General features: G+C 42.0%; 1 protein-coding gene across 1 annotated transcript in view; it reads right to left on the reverse strand.

Annotated features, from left to right (window-relative positions):
* Positions 1-1,037: 1,037 nt before the first annotated feature.
* The window catches only part of PPP2R1B (protein phosphatase 2 scaffold subunit Abeta), a 39,829-nt gene continuing 22,892 nt past the window's right edge, over positions 1,038-17,974 (reverse strand). The window contains exons 11-15 of the mRNA XM_030220747.1: positions 10,988-11,048; positions 8,305-8,459; positions 6,603-6,745; positions 5,091-5,182; positions 1,038-3,048 (exon numbers count right to left, since the gene is read on the reverse strand). Of these exons, the coding sequence (XP_030076607.1) occupies positions 3,032-3,048; positions 5,091-5,182; positions 6,603-6,745; positions 8,305-8,459; positions 10,988-11,048 (468 nt within the window). The 3' untranslated portion in view covers positions 1,038-3,031. The remainder of the gene's footprint in view (positions 3,049-5,090; positions 5,183-6,602; positions 6,746-8,304; positions 8,460-10,987; positions 11,049-17,974) is intronic.

The following is a 17,974-nucleotide window of genomic DNA, read 5'->3' on the forward strand; positions in this document are numbered from 1 at the left end:
CAGACACTTGGGGTGCACTAAAGCAGTTCTTACCGAGGGTGAGACACTGAAATCCCTACCTCTGACCAAAATGGCATTGTAGTGAGACGACTACAAGAATCGCTGAAGCCTGTGCCTTTTGTTTCTCGGTGTAAGTTTGAGTTTTTCATCTTACCTGATGCCAGAGAGGAAGGGGCCACGCCTGCGTGTTTGCTGCAGACCCACCCTTGAGCCAGTCTATCACCTTTGTGCAAGCTTCAAGTTGGGGTACAGCAGGAGAGCCCGGGCTTTGGAAGTAAGTTTTCACTTAGCCCCTTAGGCCCATTTGTTGTTCTGCTCCCGTGAGAACCAGCATCTATAAAGCAGCACTGGACTACGGAAAAGTGTTATGGATCAGATCTGTAAATTAAGATCTCATCCAGGGAAGAATTGTACTGATGAGACAGGGCATTATAAGAATATATGCATGTCAAACAGAATGGCCAGTTAAATTACAAAAAAAGACAGTTTGAAGCCCCTTTCCTTTTAAATTTGTAATAAACTACCCATAGTTTCCAATCACTACTAAGCTTGCCCATTTGTGAAATCAGGAGTACTGCCAGCTTTAAGTCAGTCTTCCTCTGGTCTCAGAGAGCAGTCAAAAACTGCTGAACAATTTGCCCTTGCCTAACAGAGGAATTGCTATTCTGGAATGAGAAAAAAAAGCAAGATTTACAGCATTTAATAATGGCTCTATGGTAGTACTGATAAGGGGTGGGGTTAACCCTTTAGTGGCCAATGTTCCCATCAATCTGTTCCCATATGGCTTATTACAGGAACATTGGCCACTAAAGGTAAAAAAGAATGCAATTCCTTGCATAATGATTGGAACCCCAGCCCTGAATGACTAGGCTAATTTTAGTTAAGAAATGGTAACTAAAGATTCAGAGCACAAAACCCCAAACCTAATTGCAACACAGCTTAAATGCAAAAGTAACAAAAGTAATAGTAGAAGACACTTACCCACCCCACTCACCCCCAATTAAGTAGTTTTACAAAAAAAAAAAAAGCACAACAAACAAGGAGCAATATTTCCTTTATTTTGGAATCCACCTACAAAGTTACAAAAATTATAAAGCCATTCTTAAAGCTTAGCCAGAACTAATTAGTGTGGTTTCTTTTTAGTATATCTTACCACTTTTCATAAAGCTGGCCATTACATGACCACTTGTAAAATCTACAGAGAAATCAGAGCCAGTTCTCAAAGTGCCTGGTTTGGAGCAGGCAATTAAATAGATCACAACGTAACATTAAGGGCTCTGCCTTCTAGCACAAATAAGAGAAACAAAAATTCAAGTACATTTTATTGTCAAGAAAAACAAGCAGACCTTTCCAAAAAGGGCAATTGAACCTGGTTTTAAGTTGCCAAGAAGCCAACTTTATTCCAGTTACTTTATAAAAGAGAAAAGGCTTCTCAAGACTATAGTTACTCTTCTTTCATGGAAAGATGCAGCAGAGGAGTTCTTCCAAGTGTCTTTCAAGGCATGAAAATGTACACAGCTACCTCCACAAGCTAGAATATACAAGCATCTTAGATAGGCATGCACGAGCAGAGGGGAAGTTTGCTAAAGCCAGTTTCAAGTGTACAGATCCAGTCTGGCACTAGTATTTATAGTTCACATGAAATAAAATGTCCGTAAATGAATACATTAAATAAGCTATACAAATAAAATGGAACTCAGTAGTACAAGATTATGAAAATCATAATATAAACACTGAAATCCAAAGATTTCAAAACTATAAATGCTGTTGGCACCATGTGATTGGAGCCTGATGATCTTTGATCAAGAACAATCTACTGACTTCAAGTATCATCTCAAAATTAAACAGTACAACATCCATTCACAGGATTTCCAGAGGGATCCTAGCCACGAGGGACACAGAGCCAAGGTAAAAACAGGTTGACCCAATGCAGCAATCTTGCCTTTAAATAAAAAAAAAAATAAAAACCCCAGGACATTACACCCAGTGATACAGAACAAGAATCATTCAAGGCTGCCTGTTTTTGATAGGGAACCTTCTGCAAACCCTAGGCAGTTGTGCCTTGTCAAGGTTGAAGCACTGAATGCAATAACTTACCTAGAAACCTGCATGCTGATATGCTCAATCAAGGCATTCAAGAATTTAATATGGCCAGATTTATGATTTCAGTCCCATAGGCTGGTCCAGAGAATAAGGGCAGGGATCCTCCCTTGGAGCTTGGGCAGCCAAGAGGGCCCCATGGAGTTGACAGCAGGGATGTTTATATTTATTTATTCTTTATATACCGTCTTAATACTCGGTGGTATCAAGGTAGTTTACAAATTTCAAAAAAACAAAAAGGAATACATATATAAAAAAATAAATAAAAGGGCCAGCACAACAATAATGGTAAACAGGAAGGACCAGAAGAAAGCCATAATGGTTATCTTGAAAATGTACCACAGGATGGTCCTAAAGTGGGAGAAGGCTCCTTTTTTACCTTTGTACTTGGCACCCTAGGCAGTCATTATGCCTAAGTCCGAACCCTTAATTTAAATATGTTTTGTAAACAAGGTACTTTTCTTGTTCAAGCCTATCAGCAGTGAGCATAAACCAGTTACTGAAATACAAAATAAAAAAAAACAAAACACCATGACAGTACTTTGCATTTCAGAACATATTTACATGCACAGTAGAAAAAAAAACATGTACAAGATATATAAGCAGATAAAAACTCAAATGCATGTTGGCACAATTGCTCCCGTTCCATTCCAAGCTGGACACAATGATGCTTCAGAAAACAGCATAACACAATGAGTGTTGACACATACAGAGAAGGTATAAGCAGCACAGCATTATAACAGCACAAATCTTAGCCAGACGCCGACTTTAGAAGAGACCTCACTTTTGGAATGATCATCTCCTTCTGAAAAGTAGTTGCCATGTGTTTTCAATGAGGTCACCAAGGTTTTTCTCTGCTCCCATCTAGGGCCGAGAACACTACCTACTATGGATTTGTAAAAATAAAAATGCACCACCATTGTCCTCTTTCCTACGCCAAAGCAAGAACTGAAAAAAGAAAAAAAAAAAAAACCATATTTGTTATATGGTAGAGGCAATCCAGATACATGCTCTTAGTGTCAACACTTGTTTACAACATGCAGCATCATAGCCTACAGCTGATAAAATGTAACTAATTTTGGGTTAGTGTTGCTCAAATTCCCAATCTAAGGAACCCTCAGCTAGTTTCAGGTTATTCCAACTCATGCATGAGCAGCTTAGGGGGAGGGACCCGCAACACAGGTGTAACACCCCAGGGGAAACACTGGGCCCCACCGGACCCAGGGCCCCGAAGCACACTTTACTTTTTTTTTATCCACGTACAGGGAGACACAGAATGAACCAAATTGGAACAAACACCCCAATTCTTACTTTCTATGAGGAAAACTACCTCACCAGACCAGTGAAGACTGCACAGGCTGTCCTTCTACCTCTGCTGAGACTGAGAAAATACTGGCTAGTGGGTGTACTGCACAGGTTATATATACAGTATCCAAAGCTCAGTGTTTTCTCAGTCTCCCTCTGCTGGTAGGAGTGCATAACCCACGCGTCTTGACCGGTCTGGAGGGTCGCTGAGGAAACCATATTTGTTATATGGTAGAGGCAATCCAGATACATGCTCTTAGTGTCAACACTTGTTTACAACATGCAGCATCATAGCCTACAGCTGATAAAATGTAACTAATTTTGGGTTAGTGTTGCTCAAATTCCCAATCTAAGGAACCCTCAAGCTAGTTTCAGGTTATTCCAACTCATGCATGTCAGAGGGTAAAAACAACCCCAAATTTACTATAAGCTGACAAAATTAAAGCTCCAAAGCTAGAAAGCTAAAATTAAAGGTCAATCTACAACTGAAGTAAAAAGGCCCATTTCAGAGACTAGAACAGCAGCTCATATGTATACCTGACCACTGGTTGGGAGGCGGGGCTAGTACTGGGCAGACTTCTACGGTCTGTGCCCTGAAAATGGTAGATACAAATCAAGGTCAGATATACATATAAAGCAGCGCATATGAGTTTCTTGTTGGGCAGACTGGATGGACTGTACAGGTCTTTTTCTGCCGTCACCTACTATGTTACTATGAGGCTCATTTTCAAAGCACTTAGACTCACAAAGTTACATAGGAACCTATGGAACTTTGTAAGTCTAAGTGCTTTGAAAATGAGCCCCAAAGTATGTTAGCTTTAGCTGCCTATGCTGACAGTGTATTCTGAAACTGAGACACACACAACGTGGACAGAAGCAAACCATGTTCTATCAAGCATCATGACTCTGCCATATCAAGGATCTAAAGGTAATTATAGAGGGCTGGTACTTTACTATTAATGCATTATCCAACAGTAAGTTAATGTGCAAAATCACTCTCTCTCATCACATAACATATAAAATAAAATTAGGGAACAATATAGAGGGAGGAGGTCTTGAAACTGGCATAATTGTGCACTCTTAATATTCACAGTACTGGCAAGACTCCTTTCATGAAGCTAAGCGTAATAGGTGATTATAACTGTCTGAAATTTGGGACTTTTTTTTTCTCTAACGGTGTAACAAAGTGTGCCAACTCTTTCACAAACACTACAGTGTATTGAAAGTCTGGGTAATGCACAGCCTAGTTTATATACATTAACAGCACTCTTAACGTGCATAAATTACCTTGGGAGAGCTTTAATGCAAAAAATCAGGCTAATGAAGGAATGAGATGCAAGAAAGCTCATTACCTACTACTGCAGCAAAATAATTCCACATGCTAATTACTTAGCAGATGCATTAATGAAAAAACCTTCATTTACATTTGAAGGAAGTATAGTTAGGCTTTTGTGCTAGAATCCATCAGTGAAGTCCACACAGTAGTTTACTGTCTCGTAACAGCCATTATCACACACGATAGACAGCATTAAAAGTGACAATGTTAACCCACTGGGGGTGGGTTTTTTTTAAGTCACAAGAACCACTTCAACCTAATCATCTTGGCCTACATACAAAAAAAAAAGTTATTTTCTCATTTTATGTACAAATAAATAGTCTGTCACCATGAATGTTGGCACACATACCAGTCATTGCTTCCTGTGCAAAATACTTCACATCCATATCATCATCCTGTCCGAGCTTCTGCAGTATAGGTTTCACTTCCATCTGCAACATACTGTGACAGCAAGAGAAACCAATTCAGAAGTCAAATCATCTAGACACCTACTATGGGACTAACAGGACGGGATCCTCACGCAGCTTCACAAATGCCACACTAGTATCTGGTTTCTTTGAGGTCCAGCTCAAGTAAATGGATAAATTTATTATGTAGGTAATGGGACAATTGCACCTACTAGCTTTACTTGCCTAACGTTATAGGATGTATTTTACTTTCTGTTAATATTTTTGAACATGTTCATGGTTTTCTAATTATATAAGCCATACAAACTGAGTTCTACTCGGGCTAATGCGGGATATAAATGTCAAATAAATAAATACTACAAAGGGGAAACGCTCAACTTGGGTAGGGCCAGCCTGACCACTAGACAGACTAGGCATCCATCTAGTGTGGCACCTTTGCAACAGTTGCAGTGTCTATAAAGATTAATCATGACTGGTGTGGGACTTGAGCATCTGTGCAGGTTCAAGGCTTGACAGTTCCCATCCCCTCTGAAACAAATTCTGAGAGGGTGGGACCCGGTAGGCCTTGAACATGCACAGATGCTCAAGATCCCATGCTGGAATGATTAGTCTTCTATAGACTTGCTATCATGCCAGCACTGTCGAAGAGGGCAGGGAGGGAGTCATATGCTGAACACATGTTGGGGGGGGGGGGGGGGATTACAGAAGGAGAGGGGTGGCCTAGGGAAGGGAAGAGGAAGCTGAAACTACCTCCTGATGGGAAGGGGTTGTACAACCGAAGGCTCTTCTAAGGTGTCGCACTTGGCTCATACTACAGCAGAGTCGAAATTACAGCAAACCAGTAATGTCTTTTACAATTGAGAAAACCTAGTAGTCCACTTTTTGACCACCGGAATGGGCAATTCATTCTTTAAAAGGCAGGTGAAATGCATTCCAATTTTAAACAGTTTTAATAATCCTGCCATTTAACAGTGCCAAGTAAACCCAGTCCTTTATCTAGGAGAACAATCTTTCCTAATAATTGCAACCACCTTGTCCTTTATACTGGGATTAGAAAAGATTTACAAAGTATTTAAGAGGAACCGTGTTCCAACATATTTAATATTTTGCTACAGTTATCAGTGCTAGAACTTCCACAATTATAATTCTAAGGCTGTTTGGTTACATGTCTCTCCCAGCACATAGTTCAAACATGGGAACCTGGCAAATTGAACCTGCATGCTTCTACCTAAACATGCCATACCCACATTAATGAGCCTTCATAAAATACATTAAGAACTTAAAATCCAGTTAAGACTGCTTGCATTTGCAGTCCAAGTGCACCTGTTGTGGGTCCAGAGAGTCTCTACCCTCTCCAGTGCTCTAGTTCCAGAAGCTCCAAATCCACCAACCAAAATAAAAGGACAGGCCACAGAAACATTTCAGAACTGCAGATGATCAGTATTTATGCATACCTATTGTCCAGAACTGGTCCAATCTTCTGTAGAGATTTGGCTACATTGAAACGAACATTTGCTACTGGATCACTTGCCATTTTTAGCACAATTGGCAACATGTGTTTAGTTGTGATTTCTTGGCCACATGTTTCAGACAGAGACTGGGGAAAAAAAAGGGGGGGGGGGGTGGAGGAAGAATGGAGAATTAGAGATATGACTTTGTATTTGCTATCAACAAGAAGTGCAGATAAACAATTCTTGTCTTGATAACCCCTACCACCCCCCCTTACCCATTGTTAGGAAAGCACAAGTGTTTCTGAGAAAATTTGGGAAACACCAATGCTATCGTCACAAGTTTAAATTCTGTTTTTATTCTTTAAAACCCTGATGTTGGAAAATTTATACATAAAGATCTCTAGTTTTCTATAAGTAATGCTCCAAAACTAACAGAATGAGACCAAATTTGAGGTCAGAATGGAGGGGGGGGGGGGGGGGGACGATGACGACAGGAGAACTGGTGAAGAGACATCGAGTTCATACACAGGTCAGTTTGGACCAGGAGTTCAAGAAACAATCCCTCCATACAACAACCTGATGTTATTTCTATGGAAGAAACAACTCAAGCTTCTACACAGAAGCATCAATACATTGGAACATAGCAGTTCGAGATTGCTCAAAAACACTTCTCCCCTTTTCTTTGCTCTACCAACCATAAACAAAAACAGACTAGAAATAATTCCATACAAAAAAAACCCTATGCTTGCTGATCTGGCTCTCAGTGATTCTGATATACACTATTTTTATTGTAAATTCTACTGGGGAGCCTAGTGACTAAATTGAATAGCTAATGATTGAACCATGTAGTTTGTTACTTCTGGTTGCTACCAACTGGTGCTAGAGAAGAGGAAAGAGAATGGATTTCGGATCAAGTTCATGAAGTTTTTTTTTGTTTTTTTCTTTTATTAAAGTTGTAACTCAAGGAGAGTTACATTCAGGTACTGCGTGTATTTTCCGATTCCCAGACAGCTTACACTGTAACTCTATCTGAGGCAATGGAGGATTAAGTAACTTGTCCAAGATCACAATAAGCCACGGTGGGATCTGAACCAGGCTCCCCTAGTTCTCAGCCCACTGCTCTAACCATTATGCTACTCCTCCACTCCAGCACAGCAATGTGTGTTGTGGAACAGTGGCACCCTGTGGTTGAACAGTAAAATACATATTTTGAAAACTGACAGTGACATCTAATGGTTTGATCTATTTATCACACTTGGATCCTTTTATATTATTATAAATTCCCAAACCAACAGAATGTTTGGTTATTGCTCCACTCAATCACCCTCTCCCCTCCAGATGGGAGAGACAGACACACACACGGGTGGGGGAGGAAAGAATTCCATGAACAAATCACCCCATGCCTTCCCCACCTGTTGCTATATGGACCTATGCAAATCAAACACCTGCTCCCAGAGATACACGAGTATCTAGCCTGTAAAATGTGACGGCTAACACTATGCCTCAGAGAGAAAGCTGTTCCTTCCACCCCTCAGTACAGAGTAGTATGAGAGTCCAATGTTATCCCACAAACTTCTGAAATATGACTGAAAGCCAATGTAAACTTCAAACCCTTTGTGAGGTACTATACTATGCTATAGTCAGTTATTTTGTTTACCTCTACATGATTAGAAATGAGCTTTAAAAAAGAACCTTCTGTGCTTACATTTACACAGAACAAAGTTGTCATTCTATGCAGGTAGTTTGGGTCATTTGCCATGGCCAGAACTTTCGGCACGATTGTGGTCTGAGCCCATTCAGCTCCAAATTTGTCTACAAGCTTTGTGAGGTTATTGGTTGCAGCTTCACGAATAGCATAAACTGAAAAAAAAGGGAGAAGCAGCAAACCAGATATTTAAGGAACCAGGGATCAAACACATAGGTTACAGAAGTCAACTGGAAAATAGAGGCAAGGAACACATCAAAATTATAAGCATCAGTCTATGGCATCCCCCCCCCCCCCCCCCCCCAAAAAAAAGTCTTCAGTTCCTGTCCAGGGACTGGCAATGCAAAGGAGAGGGGGGGAGGGAACCACACACAAAACCCAACTTGCATCTTTTGATTTCAAGGAACTAACAGGGATTGCGGGGGGGGGGGGGGGGGGGGGAGTGAAGATAAAAGAATTATATTGTTAAATAACAAGTTTTCCTTTTGAGCATTGGCTATCAGATAGTTATGTGCACTTATTTCAATCCTGTTGTAGTACGATTTAACTTGTAACATCTTTTGGAACCCTCTACCCCTCAAGTGTAAACATCAATGGAAAAAATTCCATGACCCTCTCCCCTCCAAACAAAAAATTGTCTTGTGTTTGTTAAAGCAAGTTTGGCAGCATTGTATGGCTTCATGTTACTTTGAATTATAAGGACACTACCCCCCCCATCCTTCACCAATACTTCTGTTGAAATTTGGAAGGAGGCCACAAGAAAAGTAGGTGGTCCCCAACTAATCAACTCAAGACAAAAAGGAACCGTCATTACATTAGAAATTAGGAAAATATCTGATAATACAGCTTGAGAATCACCCACTTTTCTGAGGCTTGTACCATTGAAATTGGACCCCATCATTTAAAATGCAACATCTGAATAAGTCACAGTTTTTCAGGGGAAAGGATGGCATGGGGGACTCTTCACATTACTTTACTACTTCTCTGTCGAACACAAGATTCTTGTTTCCATGTTCATTTAAGTTTAGAAGTACAAGAACCACCCAATACATGACTTTCCTATACCAAGACTGAATTCTAGATTTGCTCATAGTAAAGTGAAACACTTTTACTAGGTCTTTCCACATGCAATCTACCACAGACATGCAAATGACAGGAGAAATATGTTTTCCAGACTCCGTACTCCTCTTTGTGGCATATTAATTTCAAATTATCCCTTCAGGGTTGTTGCCTTAAACTACTTATTCACATAAGACCAAAGTGGCAGTTAAAAACATTATCTAGAGAAAGCCATTTAGTAAACACAAAGTTGAATGAAGCAACTAGCTTAAAGCTGCTTTTCTGCACATCTCCTTCGTATGAGCCAAGAAGCGCATCACTGGCTAAGCTCCCAGCGCAGAGGGATGCCAGCACACATCTCAGGAGACCTTGATGGGTGCATAGCAGCATCCCATCTGCATACATATATACAACATTTAGGTTACTGTAACTTAGCCCAGACTGGGCCTCGACTTTCTGCCAGGGCGTCTGCCCTCTACACACACACAATCAGCAGCCAGCTGCTGCCATGGTTAAAAAAAAAAAAGTCAACTAATGGGTGAAGTTAGCCATCTGCTTCATATTAAAAGAAACACAATATTACTGCTTATCTGTCATAGTTCTTCCTTCTCCTGCCCCACACAAAAAAATTAATTCATATGTCAACATGTTAACGTGCATATGATCACTGTGTGCATTAAAAAGTTCAAATGAATAAATTTTAAAAAGGTGTTACTAAAATGAAACAGATCAAAAAAGCACCAAGAAACTCATGAAAATGTTTTAAAAAACTGAAAATGAACCAAAAAAAAAAAAAGTTTTGCTTGTGCACATCCCTAGTGTTTACTGCTTTCTTTGGAAGCCTCAAATCTTCCTACCCACTATATACGGACATGGGGGTTCCAAACACATCTGCCAAATCTCCAGACAGACCATACATCACTTACAGGGATAGATCCCAGTAATCCAAATACACCACCAGTTCCCATACAGATCCATAGTTCTCCCTAATTACCATATAGCCACTGCCACAGAAGTGAAACACACTTTACCATGTCTTTCCTCAAGCAATCCTCCAGACATACAAATGGAAGGAGAAACATGACATTGTCACACTATAAGCATGCACTAACATGAATGCTTATATTCCACAAAACCTGGTCAGCTCAACGCAGATTACAAATGAGATAACTAGAAGCAACACATCCAAATACTACTTAGTAAAACAAAACAGAGAAGCTTAACTCGGATATTTCTGAAACAGCCAAGTTTTCAGGTGTTCTATAACACGAATAAATCAAAAGGTATCTAAAGTTCTTTTGGAGGCAACTCCAAAAACTAGCAGACGAGAACATGAAAGATGATTTCAAAATGCTCCGATAATGAACCCCTTTGGAAGAGGGAAAATGCAATATAAGAGGATCTCATAGTTTTAGTAATATTTTTGAAGTAGGATGATGGATAAGAGAATGTACATTTCACCATCTCATATGTGCATGTTGTTGTGACATACATGACTTGAAACAGATGTCACAAATTTCTATAGCTAGACAACCTATGGGCCCCTTGTTTTTATTCTCATCAACTGACAAGCAACTACTAAAGCTGGCTTGTCATAAAACATTCCTAAAAGAAACACACTTACCATGATCGACCAACCAAGCCATACACAGAGAATTCAGCTGTTCATCAAAAAACTCCATACCCTATGGACACAAGCAAAGAGGAGTTTTAATAGGCTGTTCTTTTTGAACATAAGGAAGCCCTACAGAAAGTGAGCTAAAAAGCAGTCTGCAAGTAATTCCTGAAGAAGCTGCTAAGAATTTCAAGTGCTATTTTGTAAATAGGTGCTGGGCAAAGAAACATTCTTGGGCTAAAGAAAGGCAATAGAAAGCCTCATTTAAATTATTAAAGCTGCATTCTCAATCTCATTGGTTCTTCTTTTACCCTGCTATACACAACGCTCATGAATGCTTAATACAATAACCTCTATCCAACACCCGTTCCTACTTCCCTCTAGACATCATATGCAAGCACTGTTCCCAAATACCTTATTTTTAATAAATAAGCTTTTGATAAGAAGCCATCCGAACAGAACATACTCAAAATTCATACTTTAATCATATCCCACCTCCCACCATCTTGGAGAAAAGGAAGGGTCAGAGAGTCCCTCAATCACTTAATTAGGAAACATACCTTACCAACTATTTAAAAAAAAAAATAAAAAAAAAAAGACACCTTATGCAAAAACATCTTGGTATACTTGCCTCTAACTTCAACAGCAGAAAAATCATCCAAAATAATGAAGCCTCTAATTCAACTTCTTTTCCCGGTATGCAAGTTCGGCAGACTTACTTTATGGTAAAAGGGTATATTTTTATATACCGAGATGTAGTCCTCAATAAAATCACCTGATTTCCATTTGATATCTACTGATATCTGACCCTGCAAAACCTGCTTTATGTGCCCAAAATCAGGCAAACATTAAAATTCTGTATAGATTTTAAACTGTACACATTAAAGGCATTCTTTCAATTTCTTGATTATCTCAAAAACTTCATGAATAGTATCCCAGGATAGCAAAGATACTTACCTGTAGCATGTATATTGTCACATGTGGGTAAGGCGGTCTGCGTTGCCCAATCCAAAGCTTGTATCAAGCTTTTACAGAGCTCTATGGAGCATGAGTCACGCTCTACTGCACATGAGCGAATACCTTTCCGTCTGCTGCACAGGACCAACAGTACAATAAAATAGCATAGGAGAAAAAGATAACTCCAAGGGGAGGTGGGAGGGTATATGAGAATATATAGCCTGCTGTCCCTGTCCTTGGAGAATACCTGCTACAGGTAAGTATCTTCGCTTTGAGAACAGGCAGGCTAATGTTCTCACATGTGGGGAATCCCTAAGATACCAGGCTAACTAGAAACAACCACCAATTATGAATTGCATCTCACAATGGCGAGGTCAGAATATAGATGAACCTGAAACCACATGCAAATTGTCAAAAATGTAGCCTGGGACAGAATAAAAATGGGCCTAGGCAGGTGGAGTTGGATTCTAGAACCCAAACTAGTTCTGCATTACTATCTATCCAAATCGACCGTTATGTCAGGCATGCTGCTTCAGACATGCTGCTTGAAGCAGGAATGAGATGTGAACGTGTGGAATAAAGATCGTGTAGTAGTATACCAAATTCCCCAAATGGAGGCCAACGACAGAGCCAGGGCTTTGACACTGCAAATTGTAAGAGGATCTTCCTGGGCAGACCAGCCTGAGCGTAAGGAAAAGAAAATAAGCTGGTAGCCAATTAGAAATTGTGCATTTCCTGATGATGACCTACTCTGGTTGGGATAAAAAGTAATCAAAAAGTTAAGGAAATTGTCTGTGGCACCGAGCCCGCTTCAAGGAACTGCAGCGCATGCTTGTCAGGGGCACCAGACTGTGGAAAAGATGTAAACAAGACAACCAACTGACGTGGATAGAACCCCAACACAAGCGGAGGCAGGGTATGTACAGAAAACCACTCTATTAGGATGAAAGTTAGGGTAAGGTGGAACCGCCACCAGGGCCTGAAGCTCACCGACCCTGCAAACCGAAGGAACAGCCCCAAAAACAAGACCATCCAGGTCAAAAACATCAAAGGACAGGAAAACAAGCTGCTGAAAAGGAGCGCTTAATTGGGGAGATTGATGTTGAGGCCCATAACATATATGGAGGTGCGACTGGGGGCACAAAGCAAACAACTAGAATCTGTGAAGAGATAAGTGTATCACCTACATGTAGTTGTAGAAAGTATACAATCAGGACCTGTGCAGGGCAAGAAAAGGGATCTAGGGCCCACTCACACACCAGGTGGCAAAACTCCTCCACTGGAAAAAGGAACACCTCTTAGTAGGAGCTTTCCTAAAAGCGAGCAAGACCATTGAAACACCCTCAGGAAGACACAAGGAAACTAATGTGAAGCCCCTTATATCCAGGCCGTGAGAACCAGAGACTGGAGAATGGGATGTAGAAAGAGACCCTATGTTCTGCATAATAAAGGTCAGAGAATACTTCAAGCTCCATGATCTCGGAAGGAGAAATCCAGAAGAGGAAGCCAGATCTGCCGGGGCCAGGAAGGACCACATAGAATCCCTTGAGAGATGAGACGATATGAATACAGAAGACTGTTCCCCAAGGAAGGAGGAAGGCAACCAATGGTAGTTTGTTGCGGACCTGGAGCAGAACTGAAGGATGAAGCGATTGACTTGAGCGGCCAAGAGATCCATCAAAGGGCCACCCCACAAGTGGAAGAGCTCACAGACGTCTAATGTTAAGATGCCACTCGTGTGGGTGCATGACCTGGCACAGTCTTGCAGCCAGGCTGTTGGATTCGTCTGCCAGATGAGTGGCTTAAAGGCACAGTCCCGTGCCCCCCCTCCCGCTACATCCAGATGGCCCCTTGCCACAGAGGGTGCAATCCGGTGCCCCACTGCAATGTAATTTAATTGTTCGTGTGAACAAGTACAAAGTGATTGAACTGCCTATCACTGAAATCTTGTAGAGCGGTCCAGATCATCAAGAGTCCCAAAAGGGTTAGAGGAAGAGCTGCCTCCTGGGCTGACCAAGCAAATTGAGCACGAGGCCCAGCTAAAGGAACTTCTCACCCTAGGTGGGATGCAGCCACTGTCAGCACCTTGCGAGGCTGTGGAATTAGAAAAGGCAGTCCCAAAGTCAAAGTGAAGCGTACAGTCCACCAAAGCAGAGAGTAAACGAGCTGTGGGGACACTCTGATGACATAATCCAGGGTCCTCGTAGGCCAATGGTTCTCATGTGAAATCGAGGCTTGGGTATTACATGAAGGCAATGTGATAAAAAACTTCAACATCTACCGAGGTGCGACCTGCTGATTGGCTTGAACCTAAGTGGCAAGTGCGACAAGATTGTTTGCCCCAGGAATAGGAAGAAATGCCCAAGACTGATGAGTATCCAGCAGGATTCCAATGATCTTCAAATGAGAGATGGAAGTAGAGGACTGGGGGTAGTTAAAACAAAGCCCAGCAGGTCCAACACCAAAAAAGGTTCTCTGTAAGAACTCTGAGCCCCAATCGATGTGCTCTGCACCAACCAAATTGGCCAGAAAGGACATACACAGACTTCCAGTCTGTGCAGGAACACTGTGAGTACCGCTAGATACTTGGTGAATACCCTGCAAGCTGACACGAGGCCAAAAGACAGCATGCCGTACTAGAAGTGGAATGCCCCCAGGCGAAATTGAAGATACTTCCCATGTATAAAGATCCTTCAAGTGCAGAGCCAATCATGGTCCTGAACCACAGGGAGTAGGGTGCTCAGGGAAATCATACTAAACTTTTCTATGATCAGAAAGTCAAAAAGGGCCCTTAGATCCAGGACGGAATGAATCCCTCGTGCCTCCAATGGCACAAGGAAGAACCTGGAATAGAATCGCAGCCCTATTCCCCTGGTGGTACGGACTCGACCGTAGGGGCCTTCAAAAGGGCGGAGAGTTCTTCCGCAAAGAGCTGCTCGTGCTGAGAGCTGATGCAAGTTGCTCTCAGTGGGCAATTCTTCAGCCTGCAACTGTGTCTCAAAGAACTGCAAGCTCTCTCCAACCGATAGGTCATCCAGAACGGTTACTGGAACTATGCTCCCATGGAATCAGTGAAAAGTTCATCATTTGCTGTGATCAGATAGCTGTCCAGGGCTGAGGCACATGTTGTTGATGAGCACATGCACTGGTGTTAAGCCCATAGAGACTAGTGAGAAGAAGTAGCAAACTCGCATCTCCGCTAGCAGGAAGGCCTGCTCCCCAACTTGCTGAAAATACTCCTAGATGGAGAGAGGTGCAGAAGATGTACAGGAGGATAGAGTGCGATGACTTCTGTGTATTTCTTGATGAGGTCAGCGACCCCCCCTTCAACTTCTCTCCCAAAAGGATTATCCCCCCCCCCAGCTCATAGCATCCACCAGTCTCCACTGAATGCACACGTTCAAGACAGAGGGGCGACATCAGGAAAAGCTGAGATGTCAGTGTAGAGAGAAGCTGCTGAAGTAGCAGAGCCTCACCGCAGGCTGAGGTGACATGTGGGCTGAGTGGAGACACATGATAGGCGCAAGCACCCTCAACGTGGATGCACTCAGAAGAAAGCAGCCAGCAGCACAGGGCAGGGCCGCCAAAATTCCCCAGGCCGGCGCTGCAGTTCCGGTCTCACCTGCCTGCCTCCTTGGCTCCGGGCCCCCTGCATTCGAAGCGGCAGTCACAGATCACCTCTCTTCGGGCCTTCCCTCCCTGTATCCTGCCCTCGCGGAAACAGGAAATTACATCAGACGAGGGCAGGACACAGGGAGGGAAGGCCCGAAGAGAGGCGATCTGTGACTGCCACTTCGAATGCAGGGGGCCCAGAGCCCTGGAGGCAGGCAGGTGAGACCGGGGACTGAAGCGGCGGGACAGCCTTGCCCCGGGCCCGGCCTAGTCTCTCGGCGGCCCTAGCACAGGGAGCAAGGTATCTGATCCTGATAGAGACATCTACTGGATGGTCTTCCAGCGTCAACACCAAACACTGTACATCAAGGAAGATCAAAGCTGATACTTCTTCCAATGTCAGGTTTCTGCTGTCTTCGGTACTGATGAGGACAATGTTGAATCCTTGAGTCTCATGGGTTGGTACCAACAGTCAGTCAGTCCTGGGGGTGGGGGGTGAAGGGGGCGCTCACATAATGGTTAGCATCAAGGAAAGTGCCAATGCACCTGATGCAACTGTAGACAGACATCGATGCCAATGCCAACGCCAACACTGAGGCTTCAGACTTGGCTCCAAAAAAGAACTCCCTTTGAGCCATTCTGGCTATCGGGGTTCTGGCTTGGATTTGAAGACACAGAACATAGTTAGGAGTATGCTCAGATCTCACAGAAAAGTGGAAGAAAGAGTGGCAGTGCCAGAAATGGTCCGAGCGTACTGTAAACAGTGCTGTAGCAAATGGAAAACAAAACAAAAAAATCTATGGTGCCTCAAAAAAGACAAAGCACCCAAAGAAATAAGGGAAAGACATGACTGGGGCTCAGGCCTAAGTGCAGCAAATAAAGGAAAAAAAGAAAAGAAAATTGCACAAGAAAACACAAAAAGAAGCCTGTTAAAGAACATCCTCTCCTCACAGCAAAAGTTTCAAATCAGGTCCCTTTTGAAAAAGGATAAAAACTGCTGAGGAAACCACCGCTTGTGATATGTAACGGTTTAAAAAAAAACTAGAAATTCAAAGTGGAGGAGTGGCCTAGTGGTTAGGGTGGTGGACTTTGGTCCTGGGGAACTGAGGAACTGAGTTTGATTCCCACTTCAGGCACAGGCAGCTCCTTGTGACTCTGGGCAAGTCACTTAACCCTCCATTGCCCCATGTAAGCTGCATTGAGCCTGCCATGAGTGGGAAAGCGCGGGGTACAAATGTAACAAAAAAAAATAAAGCAAATAAGAGTGATTTTTAGCATTTCTCAGGAACACCTGAAAAATGTGAGCAATATACTCAGTCAGAACATGCAGATATTGCTGAAACTGCAAAAGCTCATTTTCACTGCTCTGGTATTACCATCATACATTCTCTGCACCATAGCTTCCACCATCCAATTAATTTTTCAGACTACACAGCAGGCACAGCAGGTGACAAGAGAATTTTGTAGGATGAAACTGGCCACAAAGCTCACCCTGGCATCCAACTTACTTAGTGAAGTAAACATGAAGTTAAAAAAAAAAAAAAAACCCCGACAACTTGTAGTTCCTAGTCTCAGGCAACCTATATAGATGCATTCTGGAAATTTAAAGAGCACCTGTATTGTGGTTGCTGTTCTGCCTCTTGAATGTGTACAAATGAAAGAGCTGTATGATAATTATTGAAAGCTTGTCAGAGTGATAAAAATATTGAGAGATCTGCTTCCTTCATCAAGTAGTGGAAAAAAAAAAACAACACACCACCACATCATAGTTAACCCAGGCATGAGGTTGTCTACATGCTCCATTAGGACCCAGTAAAGTGAGGGTGGAAGTATGAACTGTGAAAGTTTAAAGTCCACTGTTGCCTTTATCAAAGAGACTGTTTTCTGTTAGGCTCGATTTTTTTTTACATTGGTAAAGATTCCCATCCTTAATTTTTGGCTTGTTTCAAATTAGCCTCACTTCATGTTTTCTTTTAATCCAATTATGTATATCAGTGTTTCCCAAGTCTGGGCCTGGAATACCCCTTGCCAGTCAGGTTTTCAGGATATCCACAATGAATATCCATGAAAGATTTGCATATAATGGAGGCATATTTATTGTGGATATCCTGAAAACCTGGCTGGCAAGGGGTACTCCAGGATTGGACTTGGGAAACACTGACGTATATTATACTCAGAAGCACAAATATGAACCCTTTACTTTGAAGTCTTTGCTATGTAGGCAGATGTGGAATCCATTGATATGTGCTAGCACAGTTTCCACCACAGCATCTTGCAGGGTTTTGTACCATTTTTTTTTTATTTGGGTTTCTGTTTGAAACTTTATTAGTTTTGTTTTAGGTTTATTTATTTATTGCCTTTTTGAAGCAATTCATTCAAGGTGGTGTACAGTAATAATAGATCAAACATGAGCAATAGACAATTACA

The sequence above is a fragment of the Microcaecilia unicolor genome, chromosome 12, assembly GCF_901765095.1.
Source record: "Microcaecilia unicolor chromosome 12, aMicUni1.1, whole genome shotgun sequence".
Taxonomy (NCBI): domain Eukaryota; kingdom Metazoa; phylum Chordata; class Amphibia; order Gymnophiona; family Siphonopidae; genus Microcaecilia; species Microcaecilia unicolor.